Below are 21,167 nucleotides of genomic sequence, written 5' to 3' on the forward strand. Positions count from 1 at the left end.
TTATAATGCCCTTATACAAAACTATGGTATGGAGAGCTGGTCTTGAAGTTGCAAGCATCTCCTAAGCTATGCAGGGGCTGCCCTGGTTGCATATGAACGGGAGACTTGATGTGTGAGCACTGTAAGATATTCCCCTTAAAGGATGGAGCCGCTCTGGGAAGAGCATCTAGGTTCCAAGTTCCCTTCCTGGCATCTCCAAGATAGGGCTGAGAGATATTCTTGCCTGCAGCCTTAGAGGAGCTGCTGCCAGTCTGGGTAGACAATACTGAGCTAGATGGACCAATGGTCTGACTCAGTATATGACAGCTTCCTATGTTCCTATGACCATATTTGGAGTACTACATGCAGTTCTGGTCATCATATCTTAAGAAGATCATTGTATAACTGGAAAAGGTGCAGAAGAGGGCAACCAAGAAGATCAGGGGCCTAGAGCACCTTTCTTATGAGTCAAGGCTACAACACCTGGGGCTTTTTAGTTTAGAAAAAAAATGACTAAGAGGAGATATGATAGTGGTCTATAAAATCATGCATGATGTGGAGAAAGTTGATTGATAGAAATTTTTCTCCCTCTCTCATAACACTAGAACTGGGGTCATCCCATGAAACTGATTGCCAAGAAATTTAGGATCAACAAAAGGAAGTACTTTTTTACAAAACACATAATCAACCTATGGAATTCTCTGCCACAAGATGTGGTTACCACTAGCACCTGGCTGTCAGGACGGCTTTAAGAGGGGTTTAGATAAATTCATGAAGGACAGGTCTATTGATGGTGACTAGTCTGGCTAGGTGGCTTTAGGCCACCTCCAGCTTCAGAGGCAAGCAACCTCTAAATACCAATTGCAGGGGAACAGCAGTAGGAGAGAGGGCATGCCCTCAGCTTCCCTGAGGCATCTGGTGGGCTTCAGGTATGAAACAGAATGCTGGATTAGATAGGCCTTGAGGCTGATCCACAAAGGGCTTTTCTTATGTTCTTTCGTTAAGAATTGTGTATATGCTTTTGAAGCAATATTTAACAGGCTGATAGGCCAATAGGTTTGTGGATCCTATGTCTTTTATTGGGGCTGGTGGGAGGGAGATACTGGTTTCCTAGCCCTTAATGAACTTTCTAAAATTGTTAGTATAAGTAAACGATTTGGGCAGGATCATATCCCTCCAATTCATGTTGGTTTTAAATTGCTCAGTGCTGGGAATTTATTACTGAGAAGCCTAATAATTAATTTAGTATTTCTGAGTTGGTCACTCTTGGCCAGGGTTTTAATGCTTCCAGTTCTGAAAAATTAAAGGAGTTAATGTCTGTCCACATAATTGCTGAACATCTGACCACAACATGACTTCTACTTTCTTAATGGCATTTGAGCCTCTGTTTCAAAATTTCCTTCTTAAGCACCCTAAGACAATGAATTGTGGTCATTCTGAGATATTTTGCATAAAAATCTCAGGGACAGTTGTTAATGTCACTAACTTCTCTCTCCCACAAACACACATTGTATACTGTGCTGAAACAGTGGCTGACAGGATTGGGCATACAAGTCCCCGATCTTGTACAAGTGTGTGGAGAGGAAATGTATCCTTTTGTGTAGGCATAGCAACTCAGTTTCAGATGAACCTCTTAATTTATCCACAGCCATGCAGGTTGCTGCGTTAGTGTGATTTCCTTGCCACAGCTCAGCCATATAAAAGCTAGCGGTAGGAGGGCAGTTAGGACAGGATGAGGCATAGTAATGCTTTGTATGTACAGAATGTTTTGTGTGCTCCACGTATATGTTCACAGTAATCCTTCCAGCAATCCTGTCAGTATTATTCTGCAGAAGCTTAGGGAATTGTGGCTTTCCCAAAGCCATTTAGTGAGTTCATGGCTGAGGTAACATTTGGATGAAGGACTTTGCTGCTCATGGTCTTTGCTACTAGACTAACTCTCAGTTCTCTATAGCCATTGTTTAGGACCCAATTTTAGTCCCCACTCAGTTGAGACATACCCCAGTACTGCATTCAGGATGAATCTATCACTAAATTAATACACGTAATAACCTCCCTCCAGAATCCTCGCCTATGGGACAGACCCAGAACATATTTTTTAAGTTGTCATGAGGATTATTGCATACAGCAATTAGTATTTGAGGCCATTTTTAATCACGTAAGTTGTAGAGGGGTCCAATATGCCCTGAAAATAATCTTTTGTTGAATAAGGTGCAATTTAACATCCACTGAGCTACGTTTAGCACTACCTAAAATAGCTTGCCATTGTGGTAGTGATAGTTTATGTGTAAGTTCAGGTTCAATTTGTCCCTAAGTATATCCAAGCCTTGGCCCCTGTCTCCATGCCACCATTTTGACAAAGTATTGCATGGTTCAAAGAGAAATGCCAGCCCAAGTGCAAGATGATGCAACATCATTGCCCCTCGCACTGTCTTTATGAAGATACATAGGGTATGGAGTGAAATCTAGGGGAAATTATGGATATGTTGAAGTTGAAATTGTTTACATTGTACTATTCAACTGAACTAAATTGAATTGTTTTGTTGAATTGTATTGTTGTGCATTTGACTGTAAGTCACCTTGGGAAATTCTGTTTGAAAAATGGAGTCTACATTGGTTGAGATGAGCATTTGCCTAAATTAAATAAATATGTAAAGCCAATGTTATGACCAACCCAAATCTTCTGCATTAGCTGAAATCAGAAAAAAGGTTTACTCGAATAGCTTTCCAACTTCTGCTGCAAGCTTACTGATAGACAAGAGATTAATACTAAGGCGATGGAAATCTCCTCCTCCTAGGAGTGAGGAATGGGTGCATGATCTGCTTGAGTTAGCGGCACATGAAAAATGGGCCTTCATAAAAGTAAATAAACTGGATAAATGGTCAGAAATCTGGGATAACTTTATTGAACTATTCTTAGAATGTTTTTTTAAAATACCCTTTTTGATTTACCCACATCTCTTGTTGCAATGGTGTTCATTTCCTTCTCTTCTTCCCTCCCTGCCTCTCTGCTCCCCCTTTCTCTTTCCTTTGATCTCTCCATTCTTTTCCCACCTTCCCCCAGCCAGGGCAGCATGCAAAGGCTGGCTAGGGGAGGGAAGGTCATGTTCTGGGGTGGTGCAGGGGAAAGGGATGGGGGAAACTGGGAAAGATGTGTGTAAAATACAAAATGTAAAAAAAAACCCACATTAATTTTTTTTTTAAAAAAATGGCAGCATGGACTTGCTGTATAGCCCAATGCAAAGGGCAAGTGCCCAGAGAAACAGAGATGTAGGTTTGTTGTGTGCATCATGGTGATGGTTTCTTCTGCACTCTGGTAGGATGACAGACTGGAGCACTGGCATAGTAAAGCCTGCAAATGTGATTGTCAGGGAAGTCCCAATTCGGTATGGTCCACTGGATCTAACAGTCTGGAGTGCATGCCAGGTAAGACCTTTTATTGATATATTGGGCTTTATAGCCTAACCTATCCCAAGGGCTTAGGGCAGATAAAAATATTCTCTCTCTCTCATCCAGGCCAATAACAGCCAGTTTTCATAAAAAAAATCATCTTATATTATTTCTGGAAGAGGCTTTGGCATGTTTCCAAAGGAACAGAAGTCCAAAGTTCAGAATGAGCTACCAAAGATACTATTTTGTATGCCCTTGCAACACTACAATGTATATGGGTGTACACAAAATCAGTTGGCCCAGTTCAGTTTGAGTCCAGACTGGACTTGAGCTGGACCAGGCATGTTCAGTTTTGCATACTCCCAAACACCACACAGTTCGGCTTGAGTTCAAGCCAGTTCTGGAGTTCTAAATGTGGGGGGGAGGGTTAACTCACCGCCGGGTCCAGGTTGTGGCCTCCAGGGGGTGCTGCCGCATATGCAGTGGGTGGGGGGTCTTGGAAGGTTCCCACTCCCTCCTGCCTGGGCACACAAATGGCCAGTGTGCATGTGTGGCGGCCTTCAAAATAGCCACCGCAAGCCAGGAGAGGGCTGGAAATGCCTGAGGAAGACCAGGAGAAGCTGGGGGGGGAGGGGACCTTATAAGACCCCTCTGTGGCCACAGCAGCACCTCCCAGAGGCCGCCGGATGATCCGGACCCAGCGGTGAGTTAACCCCACCACACAGATTTAGAACTTATGAACTGGCCCCGGGGGTTCAGCTCGAAGTCAAGCCAGGGGGTTGGCTCAAAGTCGAGCTGAGCCAATCCAAACAGGGCCCTGTTTATCTCAAGGATGAACCATCAAACAGGCCCGGTTTGATGATGAACTGATTTGACCTTGAGCCGGTATGCACAGTGTACATAAATCATGTACTTCAGAGAGCATTTCTTGTAATCTGAAAGGATATAATAGTAGTAGAATCCATCTAGACATACTGGCCCAGATTACTTAGGATATTACTTTATTTTTGCAAATATATCCCGTGCACAGGTTATACTCATGTCCCATTATATTTGCGAAAATTTGGTGTAGGTTATCTTGAGCACTTCGACCTAAGCCTTGGAGGCAATAGGAGAACATGCATTGCTCCTAATCATGTTAACGGGGCTGACATCCTGACTAATGAAGCATGCATGTTGTTGGGTCTATAGCAGAATCCCTAGTGCAGCTCCCTCACTCCTCTTCCACTTCCACAGTTAGTATTTAACTGTGGAAGTGCTAATATTTCAAGTGCTGTGCATGCCCTGGAAGAGCAAAAACACTTCATTGAGGGTCAGCAACGTGTTTCCGATCTTACAGAGCACTCCTGAAATGCAGGCAGTGCTCAGAAGTGTTCGTACTCTTGGGGAAGAGTGTAAGCACAAGAGAACTGAGGGAATTGTACAATGGCTCCTATTGTGTCTCTGCAGACCCTACTAATATGCAGGGTCTCCAGAGACACAATGGCTATATGTGCAATGGCTCCTGTTGTGTTTCTGCAGACCCTACTAGTACCTCCAGTGACTGTTGCTGGTGTCTATCTTATGTATCTTTTTAGATTGTGAGCCCTTTGGGGACAGGGATCCATCTTCTTTATTTGTTATTTCTCTGTGTAAACTGCCCTGAGCCATTTTTGGAAGGGCGGTATAGAAATCGAATGAATGAATGAATAATATGCATGCACACTTCATTAGTCAGGATGCCCGCCACTGGGTCTTTCTATTGTTATGTAACCTTGTTGAAGTTTTTTTTTTAATTAAACAAAAAAAGACATTTGAAGACAAAAATGATTCAGAGTGAGATGGCCATATAAACTCATTAATCATTTGGGACAAAATGAACAGATTTTTCTGGTGGCACTATAAGAATCATTTGGAGAGCACAGAAGGTATTTCTCAGCCATGTTCTCATCTTCATTTGCCCAGTTCTGACTTTGGTATTTGCTTGGGCAACCTTCTGCATGCACATGGGAGGAGGAACAGCCCCGCCACTATCTCCCATCCCTCTACAGATCCTTGTGCTCACCGAAAATCTGCTCCTAAAGGTTCTCCAGCCCTCAGAGACATTTTTTCAGTGGACTCAGGGGCTGCCGAAGGATGGAGGGTTGGCAAGAATTGTGCTTCTCACCCATGTTTGGACAGAAACATTCTGCTTGTGCAAGTCTTAGCTTGGATGCTGCCCAATGCTTTTTGTCACTATTATTTGAGGAAAATTATGAAGACTGGCCTTTCTCACTTGGCTTGCAGCCTGGCTGGAGTTTCCAGAACTGCTTTTCCCCTCTTCTTCTTCCTGATTTCATTATCATTATTGGCTGACATACTGCACAACAGTACATCAGCCTAGTAATGTTGGATTTGTTCAATTTGCACAACTTGTGCAAATGCAAGAATTGCACAAATTAAGAGGCATATCTAGGGGAAATAGCACCTAAGGCAAGCACTGAAATTGCGCTCCCTGTCCAAACATCTGACACCCATCTTTCAGATAACTTTACCATAGTATCAGCTGAAAAATACAAGTCAAGATCGTTAATCTTTTAATATTTCAAAAACTATTTAGCAGTGGATGTAGCCAGACCAAAAAATGCTGGAAAACTACAAATTTCAGTATGCTGGGCTCATGAAATACCCAAATACTATGTGAAGGCGTACTTGGAAAACTAAACAGAAATGCCTGTCTGATTCTCTGCTATGCATTGTAGCATCACTGTTACATAATAAATGGAGAATTTGACTTTTCCCAGATACTCTGAAAATAATTAAAAGATATGCAGAGTAAACTGTGTCACTGCTTGGAATATATTCCAGTATTTCAGAAAGACAGTTAAAATGAGAGAAAGAGAGCAAGAAACTCCCAGTGGGCCTTAATACTAAGGATTTCACACTGAGTCAAAGAAAAACTCACCATTAATAGCCATATTATTAAGACATCACATTTAACTCACTTATCACAAGAAGCAAAGTAAGAGCAAATGAATACAATCCTAGCTCATAAGCTTCAGCTCAGTATTCACAAACCCTGATTCTCTGTACATAGTGCCAAACTAAATATGTGTACAGTGACTTATATTATATTAATTTTTAAAAAAATTACCTGTAGCCCATTCGGGGGGCTTCCTAAAGGCCATGGGGAGGTCTGCAAAAATTCCCCCTCACCCGCTGGCCTCTAGGGCCTCGCAGGGAACATTTGAGCATATGCAGTGGTCATTTTTTAAAATATTTTTTAAAATGGCCACTGAAAACAAAATGGCCACTGTGCATGTTCAAATGGCCTCTGCAAGGCCTGGCATGGCCTAGGGCCTCACAGAGGCCATTTGAGCATGTGCGGTGGCCATTTTGTTTTCGGTAGCCATCAATTTTTTTTTTAATTTTTAAAAATGGCACCCCCCCTTCAAGTGGTGCCCGGGGCATGTGCCCTGCCTGCCCCACCCTAGATATGCCCCTGCACAAATTGCATTACATTATTTCCAATGGGCCTACTCTTGGGCAACACAACTTGTGCAAATTGAACAAAGACAACATTACTAGGCTGACATACTCTTAAGATGCTGACCTACTCTTGTGCAGTATGTCTGCCAGTATGTTTGTTGTTGGATTTTATTTGTGATTGCTTTGTTTACATTTTAGGCAGGTTTGTTTGTTTTGGTGGTGGTGTTGTTTTGTGCATCAGCTTAAGTGCCTTTTTGGAAGAAAGGTTATATGATTTTTTTTAAAATCAAAAAAATAAACAAATAAAGCTCACAATAGTAGTTTGACCTCAAGTTTGTTAATAATTTCTTATCTTAAACATAGCAAGAATTTTTACTACTTTTTAAAATGCAACCACTGTCGTGTTTACCCACTTGCAATATAAACAGAACCAAAGAGCAGCATGAGCCATGATAATTTCACCTTCTAGTATCAAACGATCCACATTATAGAGCAAAATTGTATGGATTGTACAAACGTAACTAAAAGGGAAAGCCATTCTAAGGCCCAGAACACAAGTATACTTATAAGGTCAGTGGTAACAGCATTAAATAATTTAACTGACTTGACTTGGTCTGACAGTCCCCAGACATCTGTTTACTAATTCCTCTTTCTACTACTGTTTTCTAGAACAGAAGGTTATCTCTTAAGTGTATTATGACTGTGTTATCTAGAGATTACTGTTACTAAAATAAACTGTTATTTCTTGTAAACATCACAGCCTGACACACAGGGGTGATTAAGTCAAATTTTGTTCATCATTGCTGTAACTCTTTTACACATGTGATCAATGTGATTTTCTTGATGGTAGTGATTCAGTCATCAAAGAAATCACAGCAGCTGTGTGGATCTAAAAAGAGGCAACAGTTGACACGGGGCTCTTCCAGACAACAATCAAATGCAGGATGTGCACAGCTTACGTGCATGTTCCAAGTGCCATCTTAGTCACAGTCCACACACTCACGTAGGCTTCTATGCATCTTCTTCCCAGCATGATCTTATCCTCTGGCCACCCATCAAGCAGGAACCTTGTGTGGTTTTCAGAAGGCCCCCTGCTAGCCCGCTCTTTCATTCCAAGAAGAGCCCACCCACTACTTCTGTGGCAACTGGGAAATGGACAGGTTCTTCTCAGAATCCAAGAGCTGGCTGGCAGCTGCTACTGCAAAAATCACATAAAGTCCCTGCAGGTGGCCCTTCACTCTGGAAAGAAGTGTGGAAGCTGACACGAGTGTGTGAAATGTCAGTAGGATGGAGTTTGGAGCTTGCCCAAAGGAAGCACCCCAGGAAGTGCTCTGTACCACTCAGAAATATATCACTGAGGGTCATGTAGGCCTTACTGAAGGCTTCACACACTAGCACTAGTGCTTGGTTAGTCTAGAACTCTTCTGAAACACTGGTGATACATCGGTGCTTCTCTGTTGTGTTGGTACTTTGTTAGTCAGGATGTCAGCCATTGCCTTTTTCACAATTATTTTTATTGGTGCCCTTCCAAATATTTATGGAACAAAGCAATTCTCTAATCTTCTTAGTAATTCCCATATCCTTCATAAATTATTAAATCTTCTTTCACTGTCTCTTCCCTTCTTACGCTCTGTCTCTCTCCTCCCCACATTCTAACAAAGCCCAAACCAAAAACTCCCACAAAAATCCCAAGGAAGATGAACAAAGCTCATATTGTGAATGTTCATCTTATTAGTAAAAGGTAATTTCTGTAGCTAGACTAAGTTTCAAGATAGCTTTTTGGATCTTTCATTTGTAAGTTGGCTTATTTTTTGATTACAGAATGTCCCTATCACAAACCGCTTGGTTTTGAGTCGGGAGCTGTTACTTCAGACCAGATAAGTTGTTCCAGTCCAGAGCAGTACACTGGATGGTATACCTCATGGACTGCAAACAAGGCCCGCCTTAACGGGCAAGGCTTTGGGTAAGCTGCATGGCATTCCAATGTTGCAAGAGGTGTTTGCTACCAGTAGAGAACCAGGCATGCATTATATACAGCCATTTTAAATATGTATGTATTAAACAACTCTGCTTAACCACCTCTATTCTGTGTCCTTGCTGATCTTGCTGTTTCTTTCTTTCACTTTGCTGTTATGCTACCAAATCCCTTTCTGTGGCTGCAGTTCTTTCAGTCTGGGTCTTTCCTCTTCATCGCTCAGTTTTTTTCTCCGGCTTGCTTGCTCTGGCTTGCTTGCTCTCAGGGTCAAGTTGCATGGGATTCTAAAAGCATTGTATTTCCATCTTTATTTTTATTTTTAACTTAACAGCTGTGTAGGAGGGCAGATCTAGATTGAGACCATGACAGAGATGGGCTTGTGGTAGCAAGCATGACTTGTCCCCTTAGCTAAGCAAGGTCTGCCTTGGTTGCATATGAATGGGAGACTTGATGTGTGAGCACTGCAAGATATTCCCCTCAGGGGATGGAGCCGCTCTGGGAAGAGCAGAAGGTTTCAAGTCCTCTCCCTGGCATCTCCAAGATAGGGCTGAGAGAGATCCCTGCCTGCAACCTTGGAGAAGCCGCTGCCAGTCTGGATAGAAAATACTGAGCTAGGTGGACCTATGGTCTGACTCAGTGTATGGCAGCTTCCTATGTTCCATGGAGAATGGCATTTTAACCTCCCTCTGTGCAGTATTCCTGACAAAAATTGCCCCCATAAAATGGGGAGGGGGAGCAGCTGCTCTTGGCACCAACAGTAAGTACCTCAAGTTTAACCAGCAGAACCCTACCAACAGTACCCTGCACTGATACCCTGGGATTCTTTACAAGAACAATACAATGCAAAATGTGGAATTAGGGAGCAAGTCACAGCACGACAAACATGTTTGAATGAATGTTTAGGATGCCACTACCAAAATGTTCCCTATGATTTGAAGAAATTGGACTGTTGCTCTGCTTGTATATCATAATCTAAGGGTTCCCAACCTTTGGCCCCTTTAGCCATCGTGGCTGGGTATGATGGTCCAACAACACTGGGAACCCTTGGCATGGCCTATAATTTGTTAGTTTCATATTTCCATCTAGGATTCCATTCCTTGGTGTGATACCAGACTGTGACATAGTTTTGGGAATGTTAGTGAGTTGGAACTTCAGTTTTTTCACAGACAAAGGGAGAATGTTAGGATGGAAGTTAAATATATACTTGAATCACATGATTATTTGCACTGCAGTGCAGCCTGGACATGGCAGATGTAAGGGAGACCTCTGTAAAACAGAAGCACTTGTTCAACAAATGTTTGTCTTTTGAAGACATTTACAAAACCCCCTATATATTTTCCTTATCTCTTACAGGTGTGCCTGGCTTTCCAAATACCAAGATGCTAGCCAGTGGCTGCAGATTGACCTGAAGGAAATCAAAGTTATTTCAGGGATAATCACTCAAGGACGGTGTGATGCAGATGAATGGATGACAAAATACAGTGTACAGTACAGGACTGATGAGACTCTGAATTGGATCTATTATAAGGATCAGACAGGAAACAACCGGGTCAGTATGTGATTTTGTAGATATGCAACAAAGCTGGCATTTACTCTCAAATAGAAAGAAATGAAGGGTCAAGATCAGCAACACTTTTCAAATACAATTCTAATATTCAATGAGCCTTTTCTCATGACTAGTGAGAAAGGGCTACCCTGTCTGTGGGGAGGAAGCCCAGACAAGTTTATCTCCCCACTAATGATCCTCCAGGCTTTCCTGGGCGGGCAGACCACCCGCTCAGATGGTAGGGGTGTGTATGGAACCAGCTGGTTTGGTTCAAGTCTAGACTGGACTGGGCCAGTTCGGTCTGGCACCCCTTGACCCCCCCTTGACCCCCCATTCAGTCCAGTCCAGGGGGGGTTCACGAACATTTTAATAAATAAATAAATACTTAAAAAAAAACACCTTACCCCCTTCGGGGGAGTTGTTGGAGGCAGCAGAGGTGGTGGTGTCCACGGGAGTTCCCCCTCTCCCCTCTGGCCTCCCTTCATGTCACCACTGGCTCTTCGGCCCATTATGGTCTTTCCCCTCCGGTGCGATGGCGATTTTGGAGGACGTTGTGCCTGAGCATACAGAGGCCAATTGCGCAGGTGCGGCAGCCTTTGTTGCAGTCGGGGAGTGTTCGGTCCGGGATCAGACCGAACAGGGGATGATTCGGTTCAACCCTGAACAGTTGAACCTGTTTGCACATCCCTATCAAATGGTGGCTCTGGGAATTGGGGTGCTGGTATGCTTTAGCCTGGATTGCCCCACCCCCACAAATACCAGCATGCACTGCACAAGTACACGGTGTATTATGGGGACCCCCCTTTCCCATGCTCCCCGCAGTCTGGCAGTCGTGGTTGCAAGCAGCCACGGCTGACAGATGGTCAGGAGAGCGTTTTAGAGGGAGGCTTCACAGGTGGGTTTGCTGCCGTGGTCCCACTGGAATTGCTCCCTTAGACCAGTTTTACACACACATGTGAATAGCCTTACTGATTGGAAGCAACTGATGTGCCTGCACATGCCACGCATGACGTGCACGTGCCCATGCCGGAAGACGAGGGAAATGGGGTGGCAGGGAGGTATGCTGCCACCTCAGTGGGCTTTTAAGAACACGGACACTGGTGGGGGGAAGCGGCAGGAGGGGTAAGTGCACCCTGCCCCATTCTTAAAAATAAACCCCCACCACCTTTGAGTCTCCCTGCTGCGGTTCTGTGCGCATCCCTAGAACCTGACATCTACTTAAAACCGAGGGAGGTCATTCACACAATCAAAAACTGTGTTCTGCCTGGGTTTGGGAGCTGTGTGTGCTCCCAGTTTTCAGTTGTGTGGAAGCAAGGTAAGAGGAAAACTTGGATAGAAGTGATTGTGTGGAAGCAAGGTAGGAGGAAAAGCTCCCCAGGTTTTTCCCCTACCTTGCTTCCACACAATCACTTCTACTCAGGTTTTCCTCTTACCTGCTTCCACACAACTCTAAATTGGGAGCACACACCTCCCAAACCCAGGCAGAACACAGTTTTTGATTGTGTGAATGAACTCATGATGTCATGATGACTAAAGATATGTCCAGACGGACAGATTTTTATTTTTACTGCTGGAAACTGCATAAGAACAGTTCACATTGAATACCATGTTCTGCCCCATCTTTACCACTCCAGGTTTTTTTCCCCATGCAAGAGCTCATACCATGTTCTTCCCATGCAAGAACTTTCCATAGTTGGTCAGAATAGTAGTAATTTATCGAAAGCTCAGAACTGGGGGATTTGGAGTACAATCTTCTCCAGTGCAGAACTTCTGAGCTAATTACCAGCTGAGCCCCAAACTCTGATGTTTGGACTCAATTTGTAATTCATTCAACCATTATTGTACTGGGTAGCCCAATGGTCTCATACAGTATAACTGACCATTTTTGTTCTTGTTGTTAGCTGTCTTGGGTTGCCTGTGGCAAGAATGGCAGGGTGGTAAATGTTTTAACATAAATTAGAACGAGGCAGCTTAATACGTCCATATGAATTTCTGTTAAAGCTTGTCAATTCAAAGAGCGGTGCCATAAGACAAAGCATTTCTTCATAATGTTGTGTTTGCATTTAATTACATTGGATCAAATATGTATGTGATCTAAATGGTAAGAATGGATAAGGATAACAAACAGGGCATTTTCAGTCCTTAATATATTTACATTATTTCAGTGCCAATAATTTTATGGACTTGAGTGGAGCTTAATATGTTTGACTAGTCATTTTGCATACAGATATGACCCTACATGCCCCTACAAGTCTACTATTGTGTAAACACAGTTTAGCTGTGGAGAAGTAGGTTTATCTCCCTGAGCAGAATTTAGCAACATGCACCATGTAATTGGAAGTAATTTGCTTCTAGTGACAGGAACCATCAGTAGCATTGCTTGGCAAATTAATCACACAGAGTAATTTGTCAGTCAATTTGTTTCCAACATACTGAATGCAAAATCGGATAAAGGTTAAGGCCCAGAGCCTTCCATAAGATCTTCCATAAGTTGAACTTGCCCTCTTCTCTCCCTATTGGCTTTCTGCAGGTTTTCTATGGAAATTCAGACAGATCATCTTCTGTGCAGAACTTTTTGCGCCCACCCATCGTCTCTCGCTACGTTCGATTGATACCGCTCGGCTGGCACGTGCGCATTGCGATCCGGATGGAGCTGCTTGAGTGCATGAATAAGTGCGCTTGACCCAATCCTCAAATGATATTGCAAGGGAAGTGATGGGAGGCGTTAGCAAGATAGAGAGATACAATGAATGAAAAGAGTAGTCTGTAGGGTAGGGTTTTCATGTCCTATGCAAATTAAAATCATTTTCCAGCCACTTTCTGCTGTGACCTGTATCTTCTAACACTTAGATAGGCTTAATGGTTTTTTTAAAAGCAATCTTGAGATGGGATCTAGGCCAGTTAATTTTTCTGAAACCCTGATCCGTGCTGTATTAAATCCACCCCCCACCCACATTTTAGCTTCTGGTACTTCCTCCCGACCCCCACCATGGTGTTTACAGGACTTTCCCCAAGCCTATGAAATCAGAGATTGATCTGTGCAAGAAGAGATAAAAATAAAAACGCATTTTGCACAACAATGAAAAAGGTTCCTTTGTTGTGAGTCCTCCCTGCACTCCATCAGCCTTTGCTTAATTATTAAGCAATTAATATTATAATATTTTAGGTATTCAAAAACCCCCGAGAGCTGTTCTCTCCAAAAGCAAAACTCACTGCTCTTCTACAGTGCTTCCAAAAGGTACAGCACAACAAAAAGAAAGAATGATAAAGGCCATCGTTCCATTCCCATTTCATATGGCTTTCTAATGAAATACTGTGTAAAGTTACTACTTTTTACAGAAAGTCTTCCTGGCACAGGAAAAGATTTGTGAGGAGTTTGCTACAATTGCCATCTGGTATGAGAAATAGGAGCTTATTGGATTGACCAGACCGTTCTTAGATTAGGAGCCATCCTTGAACTACATGTGACTGAGTTGCATGAATATTTTTCCTGAAGGGGTTTCTTTAGCCACAACAGCTGTAGGAAGCTGCAATGGAATCAGAAGTTACAGGGTAAAGGAGGGGAGCATCTACCTTTTACTCTACAGACCAATTTTTTCTTCTTTCACCCTATCGAAGAACAGCTCCAATAATACAATAGTATTAAGTCTTTTATAGCCAGTCTTGTTGTTTCAAACTTATATAAAATCCATCAATAAGGTGCTAGAATTTTTGGATCCCTCTTTTAAAAAAAAAAAAAGCATTACAGCCATCCTTATTTGCAGTAAATATAGCAAAATAGAAATCCTAGTTTGTGTTTACCTAACAGATTTAAGGGCTGGCATCCAGACTAGTGTTGTGCTAGTGTAAAAAGAGAAGGTGCACACACATAAGTGTGCAGAGCTGCACCAAGGTACAATGTTGCACAATTGTGGGTTACATACTAGCTTGTGCAATTGGGCAATGCATTGGGCAATGCATTGGGCAATGTGCCAACATCTTCTGCTAGTGCATGAACTAATCTGGAACAGATGTTCCTTTCTTCACACCACATCATTGCACTGTGCTCTTGCACTAGTGGAGGGGTAGGCAACCTTGGCTTTCCAGCTGTCTGAACTATAATTCCCATCATCCCCAGTCACAATGTCTGGGATTGGTGGGAGTTGTAGTTCAACAACAGCTGGAGAGCCAAGGTTGCCTACCCTTCCACTAATTCAACAGCATTTTGCTAGCATAACATTAGTCTGGGTGTAGACTGATGTGTGTCTAAGTTAGTTTGCGGATAGGATTACTGTAACTTCTGTACAATTTAAATATGATGTAAGCACATAGCAGTGTGTAAATAATGCAATTACTTTCTTATATACACATAACATTTCTGAAGGGGTTATCATCTTTCAAATGTAAGGGCTTTTCAAATCAATTTAAAACGATACTCAGTAATAAAGCCAACACTTTTTTGATGATTTACCAAGTTCTCCGTTTGTTCATTCTCTCCCTCCCTCCCCCCTCCCCCTGCATTATCACTATGAAACTGTTTTGTTTTTGTTTTTATGATAAGCTTCTATGGTATAACCCAGTGCAACATTTTATGTGCTTAATCTCATTAATTTTTATGTTGGCTTTAAGTTAAGTTTCATTAACTTTAAAAATACAAATAACACCTCTGTGCAACCAGTAAATAATCACCTGTTCTGCTTTTAGTAACAACATGTGTAACACCCAAGGCTTGGGGACATTTTTCACCATTGTTTCCCAGAGCCTTCATAAGGAGAGGAGAGGCTAGGAGGGCAATACGAGAGGACAGGGAGAAGAGAACTGGTCTTGTGGTAGCTGACTTGTTCCCTTAGCTAAGCAGGGTCTACCCTGGTTGCATATGAATGGGAGACTAGAAGTTTGAGCATTGTAAGATATTCCTCTTAGGTGATGGAGCCACTCTGGGAAGAACAGAAGGTTTCAAGTTCCCTCCCTGGCTTCTCCAAGATAGGGCTGAGAGAGATTCCTACCTGCAACCTTTTAGAAGTTGCTGCCAGTCTGTGAAGACAATACTAAGCTAGATAGACCAATGGTCTGACTCGGTATACGGCAGCTTCCTATGTTCCACGCTGCCATCAGGACGAGGCAGAAGGTATCAGGATGAAAATACACACACACACACACACACACACACAAACACTCTCATGTGCTACCACCTGGCCCTATTTTCTAAGTAGCAAACTTGGGGGAGGGAGTGCTGTTTCTCCCCATGGTCACTATGGAATCTTCAAAGACCCAGAGCAGCAAATGGACCTTGTGATCAAAGGCCCTGCTTATTTCTTAGGTTCATGTGCCCCTCCAGTACGAGGTTGCAGAAGAAAGTCACTTTGGTGGCCATAGTGGGGATGGTAAGTTCAAGGGGGCATTTGCCTCACTGTACAGCACAGTGTAGAGGGACATAGCTTTGGTGCCCCAACAAAGATGAAGGAGAGCTGACTTACTAGGTGACACCTGTTCAGCACAGGACTAACCCCACAGGTACAGGAAGACTCCCTCCCCCTTTAAAAGCAGCAAGCCTTGAACTATACAGCCAAGTACTTCTGAAACTGTGGAAAACACTTTGAAATGTGGCATCAGGAGATGCAGTTTAATTTGTTTTTAACGTCCAAAGTTGTATTGCCATGGTTTGGATTTGTTGTGCTGCATTCCCAAAAGTGTTGACCTTTGTACATTTGGGATTGTAACTTGATTATATAATGGTTGTGCAACGTGGAGGTAAAAGCTGTACAAAATATGTATCTGTTTCAATTTTAATGGAGGTGGCTGAAGTAAATTATTTGAAGATGTTCTCTGGTATCAAAGGGAATGAATAATGAATTTGGGAAAAGACAAATTCTTTTAAGCTCCAGTTACTACAGCTTTCTTCCAGATGTTACTAGGGCTGGTGAATCGACTGCATGTTACTGCATCTGTCTTTGTGTATGTTTATTCTAAAGTTAGAGTTATGATGCATTTATATGGAAAGGCTATTATATGTCCATTACTGAAAGACTGGTCTCAAACATCAGTGATCTGATGCCGATTTATCCCTGAAGCAAACCAGGGCTACCCAAAATTTTAGTAGTGGTTTCTGCATACTCCACATATGTATGGGTATATTAGAGGGAGGCCGCTAAGAAACCTAATCAAGTTTCAGCTGGATTAGAGTTTTTATTTTGTTTGTTAATTTGAGGTTATTAATTATTCTGTTATGTTTCCTGTAAGCTATTAGTATCTTTGGAAGCAGAGGGGAAGACAGAGTAAACTTTTAACAATTGGTTAAAAAGCTTTCACCACTACCCAGCATCCCGCACACCTTCCTTCGTTGGTCAGCTGGCCAATGCGCATGCATGGCGGTTATCTGAGGGATCAGCATGGCAAATCGGAGAATCTACCCCATTAGACTTTACTTTTGGCTCTATCAACACTGTTGCCAGATAACATTCCATCATAAGCCAATTTGTTCAGAGCACTGAAGTAGCATGTAGCGATTCCTAATCAACATCTCTCCTGGGCAATGTTGTGTCTAAATCCAATTCACAGTTCTAATAGATATAGGGCAGTGAGACTGAGAGCACAGCATGGACTGCACAGGTCCAGTGCAAACCTAATGTACGCTGAATACCCATCAGACAACCATGCAGTTCTCTAGCTACCAACATAATTCTGTTTCTTTTCATGCTTTGCTGGAATCAAAGCTTAGTGGTAGAGAACAGGTTTTGCATGTAGAAAGATCCCAGAGTTTAGACCTGGGCTGCACAATATTGGCCCTCCTGCAGATGTTGGCCTACAAATCCCATCATCCCTGACTATTGGCCATTGTGGCTGGGGATTATGGGAGCTGTAGTCCCAAAACAGCTAGAGGGCCAAAGTTGTGTGCAGCCCTGGATTAGACTAATGGATTGAAACTAACAGCTTCCCTCTCAGGAATAATCTCTTCTAGGAAAGATGTAGAACCTGGGATCCATGAGACAGCTGAATATATTGATCTGTCAGCATCCACTTAGATGATGTTGGATAGCTCTATTCCATCCACTGCAAGTTAAGCATCATTTTTAACAAGTAGATTGAGGGCACAAACCACACCACCCAGGACAGACTAAAGATGATTGGGGGGGTGGGGCAGGGGGTGTGGAGACCCTGGACTTCAGCCCCGAATGTCCAGGGGTAAGAGCGCCTCTTTTTAGACCCATGCATCACCAGTGCAAAGGATTTTACATTGCAGAGCAATTGCCACATAATAATGAACACTTGTACTCAAAGCAGCAACAACTTCCCCTGTAAGCTTGGGGTTGCCCATACCAATTGAGATCTCTCCTGACCTCAACCATATAAAGCAAATTCCTTTCTTGATTCAATAAAATGCTTTTCTCTGGAGAAAGAGAAAAGAGGCTAAAATAGCTGACAGCCTATAAAGCTTCAAAACAGCATATGTGTGAGGGAAATCTAGGAACAGAACACAGCTTGCTGAAAATGTCAAAAGGTAGTGTTGAAAAGTTGAAGCTGAACTGCAGCTTCACACTGGTGTCAAGTGGCATAGCTCCAGTTGGGGTGACATATTCATCATATTCCTTTGAGGCTGATTAAGCAGTGTAATGGCAGCCATGTGATGAAAAGTGTGAGAAGAAGCATGAAATACAAATAAGTACATAGCACAGGTTCCTAGCAAGGACCAGCAAAATAGCAATTCATGCTCTTTTCTTTTCTTTTTTAGGTTATTTGATTTCCACAGCTGTTGTTACCACAGCAGTTCTTAAACTTGGGTCTCCAGAGACTGTTGGACTACAGCTCCCATCATCCCCAACCCAAACAGCCTTTGGCCTATTATAGTCCAACAACCTATTGTAGTCCAGCCAGCGTGGTGTAGTGGTTAGAGTGCTGGACTAGGACCAGGGAGACCAGAGTTCAAATCCCCATTCAGCCATGATACTAGCTGGGTGACTCTGGGCCAGTCACTTATCTCTCAGCCTAACCTATTTCACAGGGTTGTTGTGAGGAGAAACTCAAGTATGTAGTACACTGCTCTGGGCTCCTTGAAGGAAGAGCAGGATATAAATGGAAAAATAAATAAATAAATAAATAAATAAAATATGGGGACCCAAGTTTGAGAACCCCTGGGGTTACCAGAAATGCCTCCCCCTGTGACAAAAATTCTTACCATCTATTATATTAATTCTCCTGGGTGTGCCTTGGAATGTGCGTCCCAGAGCCCAGCTGATTGGCTGGGTGGCGGACGCGCCTGATTGGCTGAGGTGCACCCAGGAGGATTGGTTGCCACAGTGGCGGCCTGGCTGTGGAGGCCAGAAGTGGTGGGCCCGGCCTGGCTGCGGAGGCAAGGCCCAGGAGGGGGCAGAAGTGGCAGTGGGGAGGAGAGGTGGTTGGGCTCGGAAGCAGAGACTGGGGCAGAAGGGGGCGGAGAGGTAACTGCCGGCCCCAAAGAGTGAACAGATGCTCTGTGTGGGGTCGGCTAGTAAAAGAAAAAAAGTGATGTGAATTTTTTTAAAGGGATAACTAATATGAAGATAAATGAGAACCAGTTATTCAGCCTTAAAATGTGGGCTCTGCTATCAGAAAACATTAGGAGAATAAATGTACACAGGAAGAGAATCCCACACTAGAAGTGGAAACAGGATAAAAAAAACTCAGTCACACTAAAGAGCAATAAAATCACAAGGAGTTGCTTAGATCAACATACCTGCACTTGCAGCTGGCTGCAGTTCACCTATAGTGATACCTTCTCCAAGGCTAAGTCACTAGTCCACATATTAAAATGTGGAGTCAAAATGTGGAGTCATGCTCTTTAAGCTGTCATCATTTAGGTGTCCCATACTGCTCTCCTGCCAGAACCTCTATTGTTTAATAGGTTTGCATGACACTGTAGTATTTGGTAATATTGGTATAAAGTCTGCCTGGATTGCTCTACCACTAATATTTGATTCCCACCAAAGTCAAAGAAATGTTGGTGCCTGAGGTGCTCACTAAATGCTGCTCCCATTCTCCCCTCCCCCACACCTGCACACAACTTGTCCCCCAACCCCTTATCTGTCTGTCTGGCAACTGGAAGAGAGGTGCTCGCAGTGATACATTGATTTCAAGTGACTGGGTTCTGTCTTGTGCTCCTCCTCCTCCTCCCTGCCCTAGTTAATATGAGAGGAGTTAGGGAACAGAGGAGAGATTCCTACACATAGAGTTGGGTTGGCTAGAATGGCGCTGCTGCTGGCTCTGCAGTGCTGCCACCTGTAGCACGGATGAGCAGAGATGGCTCCAAATCTGTCGCTCCCCACAATTCATTTGAAGTCAAGTAAGTCACTTCGTGCCAGCTGAAGGCACTCACTTCAGCCTGCTGTATAGGTGCTCCAGTTCTGGTGCCAACACGGGATACTGCTGGAGTATTAATTCAATATGTGACAGTCATTGCACTGTATCCTACATCACCTCAGTATCCACAGTTATATTGTGCAGCTGCCATCACGTTGCTTGACTTCAATAAGTCATGTAAAATGCTCACAACTATGCAGAGGAACCCCCCTGGGCCATATTCATGGTCTACACTGACTGGCTGCAGTTCTCCAGAATCTCCAGCGAGCTTTTCCAGTGCTATCTGGAGATGCCAGGGATTGAACCCGAGACCCTCTGCATGCAAGGCAGGTGCTCAGTCATTAAACTATAGTCCATCCCATCTGTTCATTGCATTCCAGGGATTCCCAGCTTTTGGTATAGTTCCGAAAATAGTTTGGTTGTTGATTTTGAACTACAATGCAAATCGCCCCAGCCACACAGGGCCATTGGGGGTCCCTGATGTGGTTGGGCTACAAGGTTGGAAATGCTTGTTCTATTATGTTCTGGTAATTATGATGGAATGCTATTTAAACAAGATCAAGTGAAGGACAAGACGGCTCCTGGAGACTGCTGAGCAACGAAACAACTTTAAAGTGGTGATTCTCATATTTAGCAGGGAGAGAGCAACCGGCCCTACCCTGCCCCAGCACAGCATCCCTCCAGTGGCTGTTGCAGGTATTTATCTTATGTTTCTTTTAGATTTTGAGCCCTTTGGGGACAGGAAGCCACTTTATTTATGTTTTATTTATTTTTCTATGTAAACCACTTTGAGAACTTTCATTGAAAAGAGATATATAAATATCCATAACAGTAGCTGACCTGTTCCAAATCAGAACCAAAGCAGACACACTTAAGAGGCAAGAGCCTGCATTGATAGTACATTGATTTGTGCTCCCTTTTCTTGCACCTGAAGAAGGCCAAGAGAGAAGTTCCAGATTCCCTCTCTGACAGCTGCTACTAGGATGGACTTTGCCCCTTTGGTTGTGCAATGTATTGGATGGTCTTCCTTTAATTGTGCTCTTCCTGGCAGCTAGATGGATGTGCATCATTGAATTATGAAGAGAAAAATGTGTATGGAATAGAAAGTATCTGAATCAGAAGCTATTGACTTATGATTTTAAAAAGTTGGCATTGGTTTCTGAAATGAATTCAGATAGGAGGAATGATCTGAATACTGAAATAGATCGCTCAAGGCCAGTGCAATACAGCTGATTAAACAACCCCCATACCTAACAACTGCAAACAAAGAGTAGCAATCAGAATAAAAATGAACCAGAGGAAACTGGAGACTGACACTGAATCAGTGTTCTGTGTGACAAAATCACCAAGATACAAACTAACTTGGTGGTTTAGCACATGTATTGCCATCAGACTGAGCAAGGAACTTGCTCATACTCCACAGAATATGACAGTATGTCCAAATATTTTTCTGGAATTTGGAATCAGATTGTCCACATTATTCAACCACAATTTCCAGCCCAAAAGGTTTTTATGAAC

General features: G+C 43.1%; 1 protein-coding gene across 4 annotated transcripts in view; it reads left to right on the forward strand.

Annotated features, from left to right (window-relative positions):
- The window catches only part of RS1 (retinoschisin 1), a 44,222-nt gene extending 29,436 nt beyond the window's left edge, over nucleotides 1–14,786 (forward strand). For all 4 annotated transcript variants that reach the window (XM_053304801.1, XM_053304803.1, XM_053304800.1 and 1 more), the window contains exons 3-6: nucleotides 3,300–3,405; nucleotides 8,638–8,779; nucleotides 10,145–10,340; nucleotides 12,868–14,786. In XM_053304801.1, coding sequence (XP_053160776.1) covers nucleotides 3,300–3,405; nucleotides 8,638–8,779; nucleotides 10,145–10,340; nucleotides 12,868–13,020 — 597 coding nt within the window. In that variant the 3' untranslated portion in view covers nucleotides 13,021–14,786. The remainder of the gene's footprint in view (nucleotides 1–3,299; nucleotides 3,406–8,637; nucleotides 8,780–10,144; nucleotides 10,341–12,867) is intronic.
- The last annotated feature ends 6,381 nt before the right edge of the window (nucleotides 14,787–21,167 follow it).

Source organism: Hemicordylus capensis, chromosome 3, assembly GCF_027244095.1.
Source record: "Hemicordylus capensis ecotype Gifberg chromosome 3, rHemCap1.1.pri, whole genome shotgun sequence".
In the NCBI taxonomy this organism is placed as follows: domain Eukaryota; kingdom Metazoa; phylum Chordata; class Lepidosauria; order Squamata; family Cordylidae; genus Hemicordylus; species Hemicordylus capensis.